Raw genomic sequence first — 20,645 nt, forward strand, 5'->3', positions numbered from 1 at the left:
TGTGATGTTTTTTTGATACCGCACAGGACTAAACAGCCGCTTGTTATGTTTATTTATTAATGACCGGGGTTGCTGTTTGGGAATTCTGATAACTATTTTTATGTCTACTTTTTATGTGGGCTTGTTATTGCTTCCTATGTTGTGGGTTACAGGAAAACCTTTTGTGCCTCATACTCTCCGTTGGGACTACTAGTTTTCTTTTTGGGGGGGGAATTTTCTGGGCAGAGAGATAACTTTCCTTATTGAAATCCGTTTGGGGCGATGAGATCCGATATAGCGGATCCTTTGTTATCCTTCAGATATATGTACCGTTGAGTGATGGCAGGTTAAACCAATATTATAGATTGGAATGTGAGAGGCTTGGGCAGTCCAATCAAGCGCCAGGCGGTATTTACTGCTGTTGAACCTTATCAACCAGCCATTTTATGTCTTACTGAGACCCATCTGACACGCCAACATCACAGACTGCTTGCTAAGCCTTGGAGTTCACAAGCCTTCCACTCTACTTCTCTTCGCAATCTAGATGGGTCAGTATTCTGGTTCACAGAGCAATTCCGTTTGAATGCCATTCTAGTAAACTAGACACAGAGGGGCGGTATGTTTGCTTACACTGCACTATTTTTATAGTACAGTTCCTGTTGATAGCTGTCTATATCCCACCCCTGTATTACACTGTGGCAATCAAAGAGATTTTGGAATGGATCTCTTACAAACCGCAGATTCCAATTTTGTTGGTAGGAGATTATAATAATTGTCTTGACCCTGAATTGGACAGGTTTTCATTGTCCCAGACTGCGACATCTTCTGGAGAGACCTCATTGGCAAGTCTATTGAGAGAGGTAGATTTATATGACCTCTGGAGGATTAGATTTCCAAGGAAGATACAATTTTCTTGCTTCTTAGCTTCACACTCCTCTCTGTCCAAGATAGATTTGCCTATTGGGTCGCTGGAAGCCTCTTCTTATGTCTCGTGGTGGAATACCTACCCCACAGCCTTTCCGACCACTCCCCCATTCACCTGAAATTGATGCTTGAGGAATCCGGGAGTCGTCGGGGTAGGTCACTATGGAAGCTTAATCCATTCTGGATCCAATTATTGGACGAGGAAGAGCCACTGACCAGACTCCTTATAGAATTCTTTGATAACAATGTAGGGTCTGCATCTCTTAACTCGGTTTGGGATGCCATAATGGCATATGTACGGGGCCTTTTTATTCAGAGAATCCAAAGGCGCAAATCTAAGTCTAGAGCACTTACTAAGGCCATGCAACTGGAGGTGCAGACATGGGAACACAGGTTCATAGGCGCCCCGTCCCCATATCTAGAGGCCAAGTGGAGGGAGGCGCAGGCTAGACTCAATGAGCATTTAATACACACAGCTAATAACAAGCGCTTTATTTTTTTATTTTTTACAACAAAAATATTTTGAGGTGGGTGAGAGTACAGGCAGCTTATTAGCGAGGGTAGTCCTATCACAAGAAGGTCCTTGCAATAATACGGACTTCCGACAGAGACCTTTCTGTTGAGGATGATGATATATTAAAGTTATTCCATGGCTTTTATAGGGAGTTGTACACCTTGAAGATAGCTGTAAATAAGGAGGATATTCAACAGTATCTTGCTCGTATATTGCTTACTAGGCTATCCCCGGAATCCGCTGCTCTCCTGGAAGAACCCCTAACACTAGAAGAATTATAGATGGCCTTGAGCTCCTCTCCTAATGAGAAATCCCCAGGACCAGATGGACTCCCGGCGGAATTCTTTAAGCAATATAGGGAGTGTCTCCTTCCGCACCTATTGAATACACTCAATGAAGTCCTAAAGGTTTGTCTCCTGCCCGCTTCTATACGGGAAGCTATAGTGGTAGTGATCCCAAAGCCAAATAAGAATTTAACCCAACCCGAATAGGCCTGTTACCACACAATGTCAAATTATTAGCTAAAGTACTGGCTACCAGGCTAAATAAGGTCATATCTCCGATAATACACAAAGACCAATCTGGGTTTATGCCAGATAGAAGTACAGCCGTTAATCTAAGGAGACTGTTTCTCAATATACAAAGACCGGTACACACAGGGGGCTGTCGGGCGCTAGTATCACTGGACGCTGCTAAGGCCTTCGACTGTATAGAATGGAGCTATTTATGGGAGGTCCTAACAGCCATGGGTTTTGGTTAGGGTTTTATCACCTGGGTGCAGTTATTATATCACTCTCCAGTTGCAAGAATTAGGGCAAATGGGTTGCTATCCGGATATTTCCCTTTACATCGGGGTACTCGGCAGGGATGCCCCTTATCACCTTTAATATTCGCAATTGCCATTGAACCCCTTGCTTGTCTGTTGCGTACATCGACACACTGGCAGGGTTTTCAGCTGGACCATCGGGAAGAGAGAGTCTCATTGTACACAGACTACCTTTTACTATATGTAGGCGACCTGCAGAATTCCATAGATTCTATAATGCAGGAAATTGTTGGATTTGGGACTTATACCGGACTCACCATTAACTGGGATAAGTCCACAATCCTTCTACTTGATCCACTTCCAGCCTCATTGGATGTTAAAAGCCTGCCCTTACAAGTGGCTGATAGATTTAAATATCTAGGGGTGATGGTGACCTCATCTCCGACGGACTATATTAAATTGAACATAGAACCATTGATTGCCAAATTTGGCACTAAATCTAATATTTGGTGTAAATTACCTTTATCAGTCATCGGTCGCAGTAATCTCATAAAAATTGGTACCTATGCCCCAGCTGCTGTATCTCCTCCATAACTCCCCAGTCTGGATTCCACAAAGTTTGTTTTTTAAAATCCAAGGGATTTTTAGATCCCTAATTTGGAGGAAAAAGCAGCCGAGAATAAGTATTGTAACACGCCAGAAGAGTAAAGAGGGGGGCGGATTATCTTTACCAAATCCTTGGTTTTATTTCATAGCTGCCCGGCTGCCACATTTTAAAGGATGGCTCCAGACTGGCGAGCTGGACTCTTCAGCTGCTATTATTTCATCTATAACAAAACAATGGGCTCCGATTGCCACAGTGGAACTAGGTCTCTCACGCTCGAGCACACTCCCTACCCTGTCCCTAGCGACCAAAGTATGGTCTAAATTTAAATGTATGATTGGTATCAGCGGTTTTTGTGATGTTACCCCTTGATGGCGTAATCCCCAAGTGCCTGAGATTTTCCGTCTAGAAGGTTTTTCACCATGGGAAAGGAGGGGTCTATTGTTCATGGGAAAACTTCAATCAGATGGTTACACATTTGCAGGAGGAGTTCAGCTTACCCAACAAATGTTTCTACCAGTATTTGCAATTGAAACATGCGTTTCAGATGCAATTTCCCAAGGGTGTACAGATTTTTGATTCTTTCCCTGCGTTCAAACAACTATTAAAAGGTTCCTCCACTAAGGGCCTTATATCCTTGCTATATATATTTCCTCCACTACTGCTACCATTAATGTAAAGGTCCAATGGGAAAAGGATCTTGGAGCATTGTCCTAGGAGCAATGGACAGATATTCTGGCCCTTACTCCCTCTGACGGTTAGCGAATACCAGCGACTATCACAATTGTACCTTATATATCGAGTATATAGAACCCCACAATTTATTTTCAGAATTGGTGTGCGCGCAAATTCCAAATGTCCTAGATGTGGGGAAGAAGGTGCGACATTGCTCCATATGATTTGGAACTGCTCACGATTGCGATCCTACTGGGAGGATGTCAGAAGTATTAAAGTGACGACAACTCAGATACGTCTACCCGATGCAATATTGCATTACTTCAATCATTTAACTGCTATAATGTTCACTGGAATTTTGATCTCTCATAATGCCATGGGTGTCTGCGTACACCAATATCTTTGTAAGTTATTTTCAACTATACAAAAAACTGCGAAATCCTTGATGATGTTCATGTAATATTGTTTATTTCAATAAAAAGTAAACTGATTTAAAAAAAAAAAAAAACGGCTAAACCATTTTCTCCGCCTTTGACGATTCTGGATGGAGTACCTCTGATCCACGGTGGCCTCCCTGGAGAAGAGGGACTTTATGCCATCAATTGACATTCAGGATGCCTACCTCCACGTTGCGGTCGCTCGGTGTCACCATAGTTTCCTTCGCTTTGCAGTGGGGAACAATCACTATCAGTTTGTCACCCATCCCTTCGGCCTGGTGACGGCTCCTCGGGTGTTCACCAAGGTCCTGGCCCCTGTCCTAGCTTTGCTCCGCTCCAGGGGTGTTTTTCTGCTGCCTTACTTGGACGACGTCCTCATCAAGGCGCCCTCCTTTCCTCAGACGTCCGCAAGCGTGGACCTCACTCTGGAGACCCTGGGACAGTTCGGTTGGCTTCTCAACCTTCCCAAGTCTTCCCTGATTCCCTCCAGACGGTTATCTTCCTGGGGATGCTACTGGTGGCGGAGGTCCGTCTTCCAACAGACAAGCGTCTGACCCTCCACCGGTCGGTTCGCAATCCTTCCTTTCAAGACATGGCAGGTGGTTTCCACCGACACCAGTCTGCAGGGTTGGGGGGGGGGGGGGGGTTCCTCCCCGGTCCGTCCAGGGCACTTGGTCTCCATCGGAGTCCAAGCTTCAGATCAACGTCCTGGAATTGAGGGCGATCTTCTTGTCGCTCCGACACTGGACTCCCCTGCTAAAAGGCCGTCCCGTCCGTGTCCAATCGGACAATGCCACGGCCATGGCATACATAAACCACCAGGGGGGGACTCGCAGTGCCGCGGCAATGCGAGAGGTTACGCGCATTCTTCTCTGGGCAGAAGCTCACGTTCCGGCCCAGTCAGCGATTTATATTCCAGGGGGTGGAGAACTGGACGGCGGACTTCCTCAGCCGGACCACCATCAACCTGGGCGAGTTGTCGCTACACCCGGACGTGTTCGAGTCCATTTGCCTTTGTTGGGGTCGTCCGGATGTGGACCTCATGGCCTCCAGGTTCAACCACAAGCTTCCCACCTTCCTGGCCAGGGCAAGGGACCCGAGGGCGTACTGTGCTGACGCCCTCGTTCTTCCGTGGCAAGAATTTTCCCTTCTGTATGTGTTTCCTCCCATTCCCCTACTGCCTCGGGTTCTCCAGAAGATCGCGGCAGAAGGCATTCCCACGATCCTGGTTACTTCAGATTGGCCTCGCCGGTCTTGGTACGTCGATCTGATGCTGCTCCTGGGAGACGTGCTGTGGCCGTTACCTCTCAGAGAAGATCTCCTCTCTCAAGGGCCGATCTTCCACCAGCATTTCAGGTCGCTACGTTTGACAGCGTGGCTGTTGAGACCGCAGTTTTGACGCAACGGGGGTTTTCCGCGGATGTGGTTTGCACCTTGATCCGCGCCCGGAAGCCTGCCTCGTCCAAGATCTATTATCAGACTTGGAGGTCTTATTTGGGATTCTGTGAGAATCTGGGTGTTCCCCCCCCCCCCTCTCCGTTTCTCTCTCCCCACGGTTCTGTCCTTCCTCCAGTCCGGCCTGGAGCTGGGGCTGGGTCTCAGTTCCTTGAAGGGTCAGCTATCGGCGCTGTCCATAATCTTCCAGCGTCCCCTGGCTCCTCTCGGACCTGTCAAGACCTTCATCGAAGGAGTGGCTCACTCGGTTCCTCCATACCGTTCCCCGATTCCGCCCTGGGACCTGATCATTGTGCTCTCGGCACTACAAGCTTCCCCCTTCGAGCCTTTACGGAAGATCTTCCTACGACTTTTGTCTTGTAAGGTCGTGTTCCTTGTGGCCATCACGTCTCTCAGACGTAGTAGGCATTGGGGGACACAGATCCCACCCTATGTTTTACTTCCGCTTCTCCGGGCTGGTCTCTTGATCTTTCCCGGTACGGGAGTAGTTGGTTGATTGCCTTTCTTCTCTCTCCTACTGCTTTTGGTACAAACTGATCATAGAAACATAGAATGTGTCGGCAGATAAGAACCATTTGGCCCATCTAGTCTGCCCAATATATCTGAATCCTATGAATAGTCCCTGGCCCTATCTTATATGAAGGATAGCCTTATGCCTATCCCATGCATGCTTAAACTCCTTCACTGTATTTGCCGCTACCACTTCTGCAGGAAGGCTATTCCATGCATCCACTACTCTCTCAGTAAAGTAATACTTCCTTATATTACTTTTAAACCTTTGCCCCTCTAATTTAAAACTGTGTCCTCTTGTGGTAGTTTTTCTTCTTTTAAATATGCTCTCCTCCTTTACCGAGTTGATTCCCTTTATGTATTTAAAAGTTTCTATCATATCCCCTCGGTCTCTTCTTTCTTCCAAGCTATACATATTAAGGTCTTTTAACCTTTCCTGGTAAGTTTTATCCTGCAATCCATGGACCAGTTTAGTAGCTCTTCTCTGAACTCTCTCTAGAGTATCTATATCCTTCTGGAGATATGGCCTCCAGTACTGCACACAATACTCCAAGTGAGGTCTCACCAGTGATCTGTACAGCGGCATAAGCACTTCACTCTTTCTACTGCTTATACCTCTCCCTATACATCCAAGCATTCTGCTGGCATTTCGTGCTGCTTTATTACATTGTCTTCCCACCTTTAATTCTTCTGAAATAATTACTCCTAAATCCCTTTCCTCAGATACTGAGGTCAGGACTGTGTCAAATATTCTATATTCTGCCCTTGGGTTTTTACGCCCCAGGTGCATTATCTTGCACTTATCCACATTAAATTTCAGTTGCCAGAGTTCTGACCATTCTTCTAGTTTTCCTAAATCCTTTTCCATTTGGCGTTTCCCTCCAGGAACATCAACCCTGTTACATATCTTTGTGTCATCAGCAAAAAGACAAACCTTACCATCGAGGCCTTTTGCAATATCACTTATGAAGATATTAAACAAAATTGGTCCCAGTACAGATCCCTGTGGAATCCCACTGGTAACATGACCTTGTTTTGAATGTTCTCCATTGACTACAACCCTCTGTTGTCTGTCACTCAGCCACTGCCTAATCCACTCAACAATATGGGAGTCCATGCTCAATGACTGCAGTTTATTGATAAGTCTTCTATGTGGGACAGTGTCAAAAGCCTTACTAAAATCTAGATATGCGATGTCTACTGCACCTCCACCGTCTATTATTTTAGTCACCCAGTCAAAAAAATCTATAAGATTTGTTTGACATGATCTCCCTGAAGTAAACCCATGCTGTTTTTCATCTTGCAATCCATGGGATTTTAGATGTTCCACAATCCTATCCTTTAATAGGGTTTCCATTAATTTGCCTACTATTGATGTCAGACTCACTGGTCTATAGTTGCTCGATTCCTCCTTACTACCTTTCTTGTGAATGGGCACGACATTTGCCAATTTCCAATCTTCCAGGACGACTCCTGTTACTAATGATTGGTTAAATAAATCTGTTAACGGTTTTGCCAGCTCACCACTGAGCTCTTTTAATAATTTTGGGTGTATCTCATCAGGCCCCTGTGACTTATTTGTCTTCACTTTAGACAGCAAACTTAGAACATCTTCCTCTGTAAAGACACATGCATCAAACGATTTAATAGTCATCCTTTCTAGTGGAGGTCCTTCTCCTTCTTTTTCTTTTGTAAAAACTGAACAGAAGTATTCATTAAGGCAGTCGGCTAGCCCTTTATTCTCTTCTACATACCTTCCGTCCTTTATTTTTAATTTAGTTATTCCTTGTTTTAATTTCCTTTTTTCATTTATATATCTGAAGAATGTCTTATCCCCTTTTTTCATAGACTGAGCTAGTTTTTCTTCTGCCTGAGCTTTAGAAGTTCTTATAAACTTGCTTGGCCTCTTTCTGCCTAATCTTGTAGATTTCCTTATCTTCATTGCTCTGGGTTTTTTTATAATTACAAAATGCTAGCTTTTTATTTTTAATGATTTGGGCCACTTCTGCTGAGTACCACAGTGGTCTCTTCCTTTTTTTGCTTTTACTGACAAGTCTAATGCAATTTTCTGTTGCCTTCAATAATGCACCTTTTAAGTAGTCCCATTTCTCCTGGACTCCATGTAATCCGTTCCAGTCTGATAAGGACTCATTTATGACTAATTTCATTTTTGAAAAGTCTGTTTTTCTAAAATCTAAAACTTTTGTTTTTGTGTGGTGGGACTCTTTCACAGTTCTTATATTAAACCACACTGACTGGTGATCACTAGATCCCAAGGTTTCGCCGACAATGACATCATATACCGAATCCCCATTTGTGAATATCAAATCCAAAATGGCCTCCCTCCGGGTTGGCTCCTCAACCATTTGTTGTAGGGATAACCCCAGTAGGGAATTTAGAATATCTGTACTCCTGGTAGAACTTGCTATTTTGGTTTTCCAGTTTATATCTGGAAGATTGAAATCTCCTATAATGATAACTTCTCCTTTCATTGTCATTTTAGCTATTTCTTCAACTAGTAGATCATCTAGTTCTTTAACTTGATCAGGTGGTCTATATATCACACCTACACGAGTTACTGCATGATTAGCAAACTGCAACGTAACCCAAACTGACTCTATGTTGGCCTCACCAACTTGTATTAGGTTAGATTTAATGCTATCTTTCACATACAGGGCCACTCCTCCACCTTTCTTGCCTTCTCTGTCTCTTCTGTATAAAGAGTACCCTGGTATGGTTATGTCCCAGTCATTTCTTTCATTAAACCATGTCTCCGTAACAGCCACTAAATCTACATTCTCAGATGCCATTATTGACCCAAGTTCATTGATTTTTTTACCTAAACTGCGAGCATTTGTAGAGAGGACTCGGAGCTTATTTCTTACCCTCTGTGCTTCTGACCTGTTCTGGCATTGTTTCGGGGGGCAATTGGACTCTTTTATTTTCACTCTTTTGCCCCCCCTTCCTAGTTTAAATACTCTTTCGCAAATTCTTGGAGTTGTTCACTAAGTACATTTGTTCCTTTGAGAGAAAGATGCAAACCATCTTTTTTGTACAGTTCCTTTCTATTCCAAGTAGAGCTATTATGAGAAACAAAGCCAAATCCTTGCTCTTGACACCATTTACCAAGCCATGTGTTGAACTCCTTTATGCGCCTCTGCCTATCATTCTGAACATTTATGCACAGGCAGAACTTCAGAAAATGAAATGGTGGATGCAAAATCTAGGGCCTGTGGAGAGGGTATAGCCCAACGGGGAGGAGCCAACACTTTTTATGTCTAGTGTCGCCTCCTAGTGGTAGTTGGACATATACCCATGGTGCTGTGTCCCCCAATGCCTACTACTAGAAAAGGATTTTACGGTGAGTACAAAAAATAAAATGATGTTGTTCCGAGCCTTTTCTGGTCTTTCACCAATATAAGGCTGTTCTCCGCCCCGTCTCTTCCTTCCTTCCGAAGGTGGTCTCCCCCTTTCATCTCAATGAGGACATTGTCCTCCCCTCTCTGTGCCCATCCCCTTCTCACCTCTGGGAACGGGAACTTCACCGCTTGGCCGTTGTTAGGGCCTTGAAGATTTACTACACCAGAGCGGTCGGTGTCTCTTGGACCCAGAGACATCGGTCTTCGGCTGAACAATTGTGCACGGCGGCCACTTGGTCTTCCTTGCACACCTTTACCAAGTTTTACAGGGTGCACACTCATGCATCGGCGGATGCTGCTTTGGGCCGCCTGGTCTTTCAGGCAGCGTTTTCATGATGCCTACAGTGGCTTCACCTTGGGCTGTGGTCCCTCCCTTCTTGGACTGCTCTCGGACGTTCCAAGGTCTCCTGTGTCCCCCAAGGAATGGGCGAGAAAATTAGATTTTTGTATAACTTACCAGTAAAATCTCTTTCTCGCTCTTCCTTGGGGGACACAGCACCCACCCATCATTATTTGTTGTACAGGTTACGGTTTGGTTGCCCCTGTCGGGTAGTTGACTTGTTTGGTTTCCACTTTGTTGGTCATTGCCTTTTTTCTTACTACTTGGACATGCAACTGGTAGTCTCTCTCTCCAGGCTGAGGGTATAGCTGCTGGAGGAGAAGATTAACAGTTTTCACTTAGTGTCACGCCTCCTAGGGAGCTGAGCTATACCCAAGGTCTCCTGTGTCCCCCAAGGAAGAGCGAGAAAGAGATAAATGCACAGCTACCTCTCCATTCACATCAGTGTGACACAAGACCCTTGGAATCGTGCATCTTTCTGACATTTATGGAATATCGTGTGGCTATGGCATGAATGTCCAGATGGAAATACCCCTTTTAAGTGGCCTATAAAAATTGTGGACAATGATTAATTGGCCACTATTTCCAGGTCATTTTATATATGCTATATACAATATCCTCAAAATTATAATGTATCAGTCACATTAAACGTTTATTCCCATATTTCCAAAGTGAGGTTATATCTCTAGAATATATTTTTAATTATTGGTAAGGGTCCAACCTCAGGTACCCCATTGATCCTGAGAATGAAGGGCCGCAGCACTGGTGTAGTGCAGCACTGCAGTGCCCAAGACATTTGCTGTGATGGGAACTGCAGTGAGGCGCCAATTAATTGTACGTGGCCGGCTGCAGTTCCTTGCATAGCTGGGAACAGTGGGGTGTCAGAGATTGGACCCTCAAAAATCATTAGGTGATGGCATATCCTAGGCAATACCCCTTTAAAGTGACTATGTATAACTTGTACATTTAAGGATCACCTACAACCAGTGGTCTCATTTGGATGTTACAGGTACACATATGAACGAATAGATGGAAGAGTAAGGGGCAACCTCCGTCAAGCAGCCATTGACAGATTCTGTAAGCCAGATTCTGACCGTTTTGTATTCCTGCTCTGCACTCGGGCAGGAGGCCTGGGGATCAACCTGACGGCTGCTGACACCTGCATTATCTTTGATTCCGACTGGAACCCCCAGAATGACTTACAGGTACTCATTAATCACACATATTTATTTTTTATGATTTTACTTTATTTATGTTTGCATAACTTAACATCGAGGTTGAAATCTATGGGTCCTACTATTCTGAGCCCAAATTTGTCTTTAAAGCATACCTAACTTTTCAACAAGTTCTGCATTAATCAATAGTAAATTGTGTGTACATGAGGAAAACACAATTTCTGGCCATTATATGAATTTTATCTGTCATCTTTTAGCAGTTTTCCTCTGTAAATGCTGAACTTCTAGTTTGCAGCTGTGTCAGACATGGTGGGTGGAGACTAGATGCCATCTATTGCACACAGAGAGTAGAGGAGAATCTGCTACTTAAGCTTCTCTCACTCAAAAGTATGCCCTAGGATCATGACATGAAGAACATTACAGAGAGGTGCTGACCTGTATTAGTTGTGAATTTAGCATTTGTGTGTCTTTAGTGTCTCTCTTTGAGTCCCGTTTTATGAATGCTGCTGCACACTCCTCTTCCCTCCCCCTTTCATAGACTTTTATTGATATGTGTAACATGATCCTCCTGTGGAGCTGCTCAGTCTACAGATGGAATTCAAAGCATTTTTCAAAGTGAAAATTAATTTTCAAGGAGGGGTGAAGTAAACAGCTGATAACATGAGAAGTAGACATTTCTCTGCTAAAATATGTTTCTTGTGGTCACTTGTACTATTGATTTATGTAAAGTTTTGTGACTATAAATTAATATTGCATTTAAATGGGGTGCTGTTTTATGTATTTTATAAAAAACATTTTTCAATTTTTTTTTCAGGCTCAAGCTCGCTGTCATCGTATCGGGCAGAGCAAAGCTGTGAAGGTTTATCGTCTCATAACCAGGAATTCTTATGAGCGGGAAATGTTTGATAAGGCGAGTCTAAAGCTGGGACTCGACAAGGCCGTGCTACAAGATATCAATAGAAAAGGCAACACCAATGGAGTAAGTGTGATAAAAAAATATCCAATCAGAAATGTATTCAAGATAAGGGCAGTATGCTACAGGATTAGAACAACATGTCTGCTCCTCCGTACCCAGAAGCCTCCCAACTCCTGTTCATGGGTTGTATTTATTACTGCATTTCAGCTCCATTCAAGTGAATTGGAGCTGAGCTTTAATACTAGATAGGACACGAGTGGCACTATTTCTAAACAAATTAATAAAAATCTTTTCTTCTTATCATGGACAACATGTTTAATAATCATCATTGTTTTTGAGAGGATCCAACATGTGTATTGTGTTTTAGGTACAGCCATTGTCTAAAATAGAAGTTGAAGATCTCCTTAGGAAAGGAGCATATGGTGCACTCATGGATGAGGAAGATGAAGGCTCTAAATTTTGTGAAGAAGACATTGATCAAATTCTGCAGCGCAGAACACAAACCATCACCATCGAGTCTGAAGGAAAGGGGTCTACATTTGCTAAGGTATTCAGAGTACAATGTTGTTTATTAAGGGGATGTACTTTAAGTCATTATTCAGATTTTTGTGCATTTGGATCTTTTCTTTTATTATTCCTACCAACCGTAGGAATTACAGTGGCATACAGAGGGAGAGGTAGACAATTGCATATATACATATTCTCTACATGTTTTAGGGTTTGCACATTCTTGTTAATTTCTTAGTTGCATGTTTTCCAATGCCTCCACAGGCCAGTTTTGTGTCTAATGGTAATAGAACAGACATCTCGCTAGATGACCCTAACTTCTGGCAAAAATGGGCAAAGATTGCAGAGCTGGACACAGATGGCAAAAATGAGAAGGTACCTGTGTTGTTTTTTTTTTTTTGTCTTTTTTTAAATTCGCTGTCTGGTTATTTCACCACTAGAATAATTTCCGCACTTCTTCCATCATTTAGGACAGTTTAGTCATTGACCGCCCTCGTGTAAGAAAGCAAACGAAACACTACAATTCATTTGAGGATGACGAGCTGATGGAGTTCTCAGAGTTGGAGAGCGATACTGAGGAGCGTCCTACAAGGTCACGGCGACTAAATGACAAAACGCGACGCTATCTGCGGGCAGAATGCTTCAGGGTAGAGAAGAATCTTCTCATATTTGGGTAGGTTGGTGTAATAAAGGAAGTATTGCAATTTCCTTCTCAATATGACCACTGTCTCATTAGACTTCTCGAAGAAGGATCGACAGTATGCCTGCACACAATTCAGGCACTTGTTTTTCATGAGATGGGTCTAATAGACTTCGGGGGTTACACAACAGCCCTCACTCTGACTCTGTTTCCCAACAGCCAATATTAAATGGGTTGTGCAGTCCTTTTTATATTGATGGCCATCAATATCCGATTGGCTGGGGACCTACATCCCACACCCCCTCTGATTAGCTGTTTGATAATAGCTCCAACACCTGAGCTACATAGCTCCATCCGTGGTATAGTGGACATAGTTGGTTACATTGAAATAAACGGGATCAGCGCTGCAGTAATCGGCTCTATGCTCTATCCTCTACACAAGGGATGGCGCTGTGTAGCTTAGGCGCTAGAGCAAGTCCCAAACAGCTGATTGATGTCTCTGCAGTAGGGATCGACCGATTATCGCTTTTACCGATATTATCGGCCGATATTCAGGATTTTGATCGGTATCGGCATCTATTTTGCCGATATTCCGATAACGTATTGGGAACACAGATCGCGCTGCTGTCAGGGGAGAAGGAAGCAGTGTCTCCCTCCCCCTGTGCTGCTGCCGCCAATGAGAGGAGAGAGGACAAGAGGAGGGGAGGGGCTGTGGCCACTGCGCCACCAATGAAGAGAAATCTCTCATTAATTCATATACAGGAGGCGGGAGCTGCAGGATCACATAGCCGGCTCCCGACCTCTATGAGCAATAGCTGCGATCTGCGGTAGTTAACCCCTCAGGTGCCGCGGATCGCAGCTACCGCTCATAGAGGTCGAGAGCCGGCTATGTGATTCTGCAGCCAGCTCCCTTCTCCTGTATATGAATAAATGAGAGATTTACCTTCATTGGTGGCGCAGTGCGCCCCCCCAAGCCCCCCAGTATTAATCATTGGTGGCGCAGTGCACCCCCCACCCCCACCCCAGTATTAAAAACATAGGGCCCCCCCCCCCCCCCCCGTATTAATCATTGGTGGCAGTGGCCACAGGGTCCCCTCCGATCGGAGCCCCAGCAGTGTAATCCTGGGGCTCCGATCGGTTACCATGGCAACCAGGACGCTATTGAAGCCCTGGCTGCCATAGTAAGCTGCATGCTGCTGTGTGCACAAAGCACAGAGCAGCAGGGACAGTGTGAGATCCTATTCACCCTGATAGAGATCTATCAGGGTGAATAGGACAAGGGTTCTAGTCCCTAAGGGGGCTAAAAGTTATTAAAAAAAAAAAAAAGTTATTAAAATAAAACACCAAAATATTAAGTATAAATGAAAAAGAAAGATTTACAAAAAAAATGCACATTAGCAATAAACATTAATTTTCAGCAGATTTGTGTAGGAATTTTTTTTATTTATTTTTTGTCAGTCCCTCGAGAATAAGGTATGCAGCAATATAAAAGGACTGGACAACCTCTTTAAAAGACAGCCTTTAGTATCATGATATTCTGTTATATTGGTACACAGAGCAGATTTCAAGTCTTCTTTTTATGATCAGCAAAGCTGTATTTGCTTTTCGGTAGAGCCATTGCAGTTCACTGAATGCTCCATTTTAATCCTGTTAATTCTGCAGCTGGGGACGCTGGAAGGACATCCTGACGCTTGGCCGATTCAAATGGCATTTAAATGAAAAAGATATGGAGATGATCTGCAGGGCTTTGCTGGTTTATTGTGTCAAACATTACAAAGGAGATGAGAAAATCAAAAGTTTCATCTGGGACCTAATTACTCCCACAAAGGACGGATACAACCAGGCTCTGCAAAACCACTCAGGTATTGACTGATTATTTTTTTCAAAATGAAAAGCAATTAGCAGGGGGCAAGGGGAGAGAGGTAAATGGCTGATAACTGGAGACTAGACATTTCTCATTGCTAAGACATATTACAAAGTTTCTTTTGGTCGCCTATACTATTAATTACTGCAAAGTTGTGAGAAATGTTAGTGACCATTTAATACTCCAGTTTCAGGTATTTTTTGCCGTCAGTAAATGAGAACACTCTTTACATTCCCAGGCTTTAAAGGGTAGATGTCATTTTTTTTTATTTGCTAGTTTATTAGAGCTAGACAGGTATACCTCAGTTAGTCTGTCAATGATTGTCAAAAGATCTGTAATTACCTTATAATAACAGCTTTCATTAATGTCCTCTGTCACTTTCCACTGCTCCCATAAAAGACTGTTGCTATGGGTTATCTGTCTACCAACTTAATGTAAACAGAAGACAGAGGAGCGGTACTTCACACTGCATGCCTGCATTAGGCTTCGGAGTGAGGAGGCGTGTCTCTCAGTAATCCAATCTGATTGGCTGGCTGGCAGGGAACTGCTGGCTACTGCAAGTGTGTATGGGAAGTGAGGGAAAGCAGTTTTTGCAAAGGAGCCATCTTGAGAAGGTCCTTATATTGTAAATGTTTAAACAGCCGTAACTAAGGGAAAAACTCAAGGAAACAGTGGTATGTGAATAAACAAAAGATTGCTTTATGCATAATGCTGCTGCAGCAGTAACATATGCTAAAATTGATTTTTTTTTATGCAAACATGACAGTTACCCTTTAAATCTGTGCATGGCCAGTCCTGCCCTCTTGAGTGGTGGATACAATTGTATCCAGTCTAGGTAATGCTCTATGAGCATAATTAGAACAGCCTGATACATTGTTGCAAGCTGGCAAAGAGTTTTGTGCAAATGCTGCTAATATATTTAAAGGGGTTCTGCAGTTCTTTTAAACTGATGATCTTTCCTCTGGATAGATCATCAGCATCTGATCGGCGGGGGTCTGACACCCAGAACCCCTGCCAATCGGCTGTTTTTGAAGGCAGCGGTGCTGGCAGTAGTGCAGCGGCCTTCTCGCTGTTTACCGCAGAAGTAATCATGACTATAACTGGCCTGGGCGCGGCTCAGCTCCATTCAAGTAAACCGAGCTTAGCCGCGCCCAGGCCATTGATACTAGTCGTGATGTTACTGGGCCTGCGGTAAACAGCGAGAAGACCGCGGGTCCCCTGCCGATCAGATGCTGATGATCTATCCAGAGGATGATCATCGGTTTAAAAAAAAACTGCAGAACCCCTTTAATTTAGATTTCATATTTGCTGCAGGTTTATCTGCACCAGTCCCACGTGGGAGAAAAGGGAAGAAAATGAAGAGCCAAATGTTGCTCCCAGAGATTAAAAATGCAGATTGGCTTGCTGGCTGCAACCCTGAGATTGTCTTGCATGACGACAGCTACAAAAAGCATCTGAAGCAGCACTGCAATAAGTGAGTATAAAAGTCTCTTGTATTATGTGCTTAAAGATTCACCGAGGTTTGATTTGTCAGAGACATATCAAAGGTTTTGATTGGTGGCTGTCTGATTGTTGAGCCCCCCCACCCCCACCACCAATTGCTAGAACGAGGAGAGAGAAGGGCACCCATCTCACACTGTCTCTTCGATGCAGGAGAGGAAGTGAGACTGCTTTAATAGTAAGTCTGTGGTTCCGTCTTCTACAGTGAGGAGATATGCAAGCGTTTCTCTGTACTTGGTCAATGGATCAGTGTGGGTCTCAGCACTCTGACCTTCACCGATCAAAACCTTTGATCTCTACGACATATCAAATCTTTGTCTCTATGACATTTTCTGAAAACTCAGTGAACCTTTAATATCTGATATTGTGAGTTTTATAGTAAAATAATAAATGCATACAATATAAGGAAGGGAGCTGTATATTCTAAATATGTAGACACATTAATTTTTATTGAAGTAATTTAAAATTAGTAAAACATTTTTGTGTCATTTTTTTGCAGTTTGTCATTTATATTGAATGTTAACAAAAATTATGTTACATATATTTTTTTTTCTCTTGATAGGGTCCTCCTTCGAGTGCGTATGCTGTACTACCTCAAGGCAGAGGTTCTGGGAGATGCTGCTGCCAAGGCCTTAGAAGGTGTAAATGCAAGGTGAGGTTAAAAGCAACCACCTGAGATGTCAATTAGGAGTGTCAAAACATCACATTGGTGGGGTCAGTGTGCTCAGACCACCCACTGATGCTGAAAAAGTGGTTTATCATGTGCTGTTTGTATGTCGTTTTTGAAGTTACAGATACTAGTGTAATCAGTTTTAGTCTAGTGTCTGTAGGAGGCAGACACCACCTGCCTTTTTCTGCAGGTCTTGCTGCAATTTTTGCTTTTGACTTTTTTCTTATATACCTCACTTTCCCTCCTGGTTAGGGTCTTCTTAGTCCCCCTCCCCCCACACCTTCCATAGGGCCCTTTCTGTTTCCCTCTGGCCCTCCTTTTCCCCTCTACGGTCCCTGGACATTACTCAGCCTCCAGTGCCCAGGGACTCTATTTGGGCAATTTTATTCCCTAACTGGGGGTCACTACAACCCCTTCTTCCCTCTCCCATGCGGCTCACTACAGGGTACATCGCCAGGTTAAGTGGTCTTAATCCCTTCCTGTGGTGAAAATTCTGTATTCCATAACTCAATAAGTCCAGTCCCCCATTGCTTCCTTGTTTTCCCCTTTGCCCTGACTCTGCTACTGGGCCCTCACATACAGTCAGGTTCATAAATATTGGGACATCTACACAATTCTAACATTTTTGGCTCTATACACCACCACAATGGATTTGAAATGAACAAGATGTGCTTTAACTGCAGACTGTCAGCTTTAATTTAAGGTTATTTACATCCAAATCAGGTGAACGTGTAGGAATAACAACAGTTTGCATATGTGCCTCCCACTTGTTAAGGGACTAAAAGTAATGGGACAATTGGTTTCTCGGCTGTTCCATGGCCTGGTGTGTGTTATTCCCTCATTATCCCAATTACAATGAGCATATAAAAGGTCCAGAGTTCATTTCAAATTTGCATTTGGAATCTCTTGCTGTCAACTGTCAACGCTCAAGATGAGATCCAAAGAGCTGTCACTATCAGTGAAGAAGACATCATTAGGCTGAAAAAACAAAACAAACCCATCAGAGAAATAGCAAAAACATTAGGCGTGGCCAAAACAACTGTTTGGAACAACCTTAAAAAGAAGGAACGTGAGCTCAGCAACACCAAAAGACCCGGAAGACCACGGAAAACAACTGTGGTGGATGACCGAAGAATTCTTTCCCTGGTGAAGAAAACGCCCTTCAGGAGGTAGGTGTATGTGTGTCAAAGTTAACAATCAAGAGAAGACTTCACCAAAGTGAATACAGAGGGCTCACCACAAGATGTAAGCCATTGGTGAGCCTCAAAAACAGGAAGGCCAGATTAGAGTTTGCCAAACAACATCTAAAAAAGCCTTCACAGTTCTGGAACAACATCCTATGGACAGATGAGACCAAGATCAACTTTGTACCAGAGTGATAGGAAGAGAAGAGTATGGAGAAGGAAAGGAACTGCTCATGATCCTAAGCATACCACCTTATCAGTGAAGCATGGTGGTGGTAGTGTCATGGCGTGGGCATGTATGGCTGCCAATAGAACTGGTTCTCTTGTATTTATTGATGATGTGACTGCTGACAAAAGCAGTAGGATGAATTCTGAAGTGTTTCGGCCAATATTATCTGCTCATATTCAGCCAAATGCCACAAACACTTTGGCGGCTCTTCACAGTGCAGATGGACAATGACCCAAAGCATACTTCAAAAGCAACCAAAGAGTTTTTTAAGGGAAAGAAGTGGAATGTTATGCAATGGCCAAGTCAATTACCTGACCTGAATCCGATTGAGCATGCATTTCACTTGCTGAAGACAAAACTGAAGGGAAAATGCCCCAAGAACAAGCAGGAACTAAAGATGAAACCCAGCGTCTGGTGATGACTATGCGTTCCAGACTTCAGGTTGTAATTGACTGCAAAGGATTTGCAACCAAGTATTAAAAAGTGAAAGTTTGATTTATGATTCTTATTCTGTCCCATTACTTTTGGTCCCTTAACAAGTGGGAGGCACATATGCAAAATGTTGTAATTCCTACACCATTCACCTGATTTGGATGTAAATACCCTCAAATTAAAACTGACAGTCTGCAGTTACAGCACATCTTGTTTGTTTCATTTCAAATCCATTGTGGTGGTGTATAGAGCCAGAAATCTTAGAATTGTGTCGATGTTCCAATATTTATGGACCTGACTGTAGGTATTTGAGGTCTTCCATGCTTGGTTGTCTTCCCCGTAAGGTTCCTTTCCATCCATTTTGTACAAAACCATCTTCCCTTTGTCTTGGTGGTGTCACGGACGGTGTACAGGAACAAGACAAAGCAACATGCATATATGACTCACTGGATCCAAAGCTAAGGAACCAAAAGGGAGACCCCTGCACAAGTCCTAGCACTTTCCCTGGCTGCTCAGCCTATGCAACGATCCCAAAGGTGGATGGTTGCATATCCACGTACCTCGACTATATAACCCCTGAACACCCTACAATAGTGAGGGGACACGACCACCGGCTCCCTACACCAGACACGGAGGGAGTCAGGGTCACCTGGGAACTAGCAAACAGAAAATAACAGATAAATGTACAGCACTTAACTTTGTAGCAGACTGGGAAACAGGATCAGCATGCACACACACTCCAGGAAGAAGTATAAGCCGCCCAGTAAAGCATTATGGGGAGGAATTTAAAGGGAAGCAATCAGTCCAACTACATGACAGCTTAGAGAGGCTAACGAGATGAGGAACTGAATACCACAACAAAGAAAACTCAAGGAGGAGGTTCTGAAAGGCCTCTTTCAGAGCTTCTCAGCTGTCTGGTTGTGACAGGTGGGTATTTTGAAGGGTTTTCCATTAGCCATTCTCCAGGGTGGTTATTCTTTGGTTTAGGACCACGCTTGTCCTTTTCTAGGGCATTTTCTTTCCTCTTGAGGGGCTCTTTTCCCAGCCTTTCTAGACCGTCCTATTTTACCTTCTTGATCTGTCCTTTTCTAGATCATTTTCTTAGAGCATTCAGTTCTATCCAGTTTAACTGGGTCATTTGCAGCTTGGCTCCGTTGAACGTCATTCCCAATCCTGGGAGTTATGGATGGCGGCTTTTTAGCAGATGCATTTAGTTCGTACTCCACTTGCTGTTTCCTTAGTGGGAGACTCAGGTTCTTGAAGAATTCTGTCACCTTGGTTCTACAGTGGACACTTGTTCTTCATGGGTTTGGGTTTCTTCCCTCTATATTCCTTTTCTTCCCTCCACCTTCCTGCGTTCTCAGGTGGTTTGGGCAGCTGGTGTTTTCTTTCTAAGACTTTCTGCTTATTTTTAGAACGGCCTTCCCTTTCTGCCCTGCTGTAGGGTGAAGACTCTTGTCTGCGCGTCCTTGACCTTTGTCCATTTATTTATTCCCAGCAGAGTTGGAGCTGGGGATTTTTTTTCTGGATTCCCCTTCTGCTTGCAGATTTCATCCCAAGTGCTTGTTCTCGAGATCTTTTTGCAGTCTCCCACAATTCTTTGGGATCTGTCTGGGCATAGAGCCATACGGACCTTTTCTCTTTGTTTTTCCAATCTACCAGATCCATTATATGATCTTTCCTGATACATGTTCAGGTCATACGGTTCTGCCAGCAATTTGCGTTAAACCATTCTCATGTCTGGTCTCTTCCCAACCTCTGGGACTGCTTTTGGATGTCCCATGGTTCTGCGTCCCCCAATGACATTAGCGAGAAAAATAGGTATATTGTGACACACCTGCAAAAATTATTTTCTGAGTAGATAGGTAAAAGGCAATAACTGGATGGTTCCTTCTAAGTGCAAGC

General features: G+C 43.7%; 1 protein-coding gene across 3 annotated transcripts in view; it reads left to right on the forward strand.

The window, feature by feature from the left end:
• CHD6 (chromodomain helicase DNA binding protein 6) overlaps nucleotides 1–20,645 on the forward strand; it is a 148,851-nt gene that overhangs the window by 85,348 nt on the left and 42,858 nt on the right. For all 3 annotated transcript variants that reach the window (XM_044300146.1, XM_044300145.1, XM_044300147.1), the window contains 8 exons: nucleotides 10,633–10,828; nucleotides 11,613–11,777; nucleotides 12,082–12,261; nucleotides 12,486–12,596; nucleotides 12,692–12,894; nucleotides 14,524–14,723; nucleotides 16,040–16,199; nucleotides 16,788–16,877. In XM_044300146.1, the coding sequence (XP_044156081.1) occupies nucleotides 10,633–10,828; nucleotides 11,613–11,777; nucleotides 12,082–12,261; nucleotides 12,486–12,596; nucleotides 12,692–12,894; nucleotides 14,524–14,723; nucleotides 16,040–16,199; nucleotides 16,788–16,877 (1,305 nt within the window). The remainder of the gene's footprint in view (nucleotides 1–10,632; nucleotides 10,829–11,612; nucleotides 11,778–12,081; nucleotides 12,262–12,485; nucleotides 12,597–12,691; nucleotides 12,895–14,523; nucleotides 14,724–16,039; nucleotides 16,200–16,787; nucleotides 16,878–20,645) is intronic.

Source organism: Bufo gargarizans, chromosome 6 (genome assembly GCF_014858855.1).
Source record: "Bufo gargarizans isolate SCDJY-AF-19 chromosome 6, ASM1485885v1, whole genome shotgun sequence".
Classification (NCBI taxonomy): domain Eukaryota; kingdom Metazoa; phylum Chordata; class Amphibia; order Anura; family Bufonidae; genus Bufo; species Bufo gargarizans.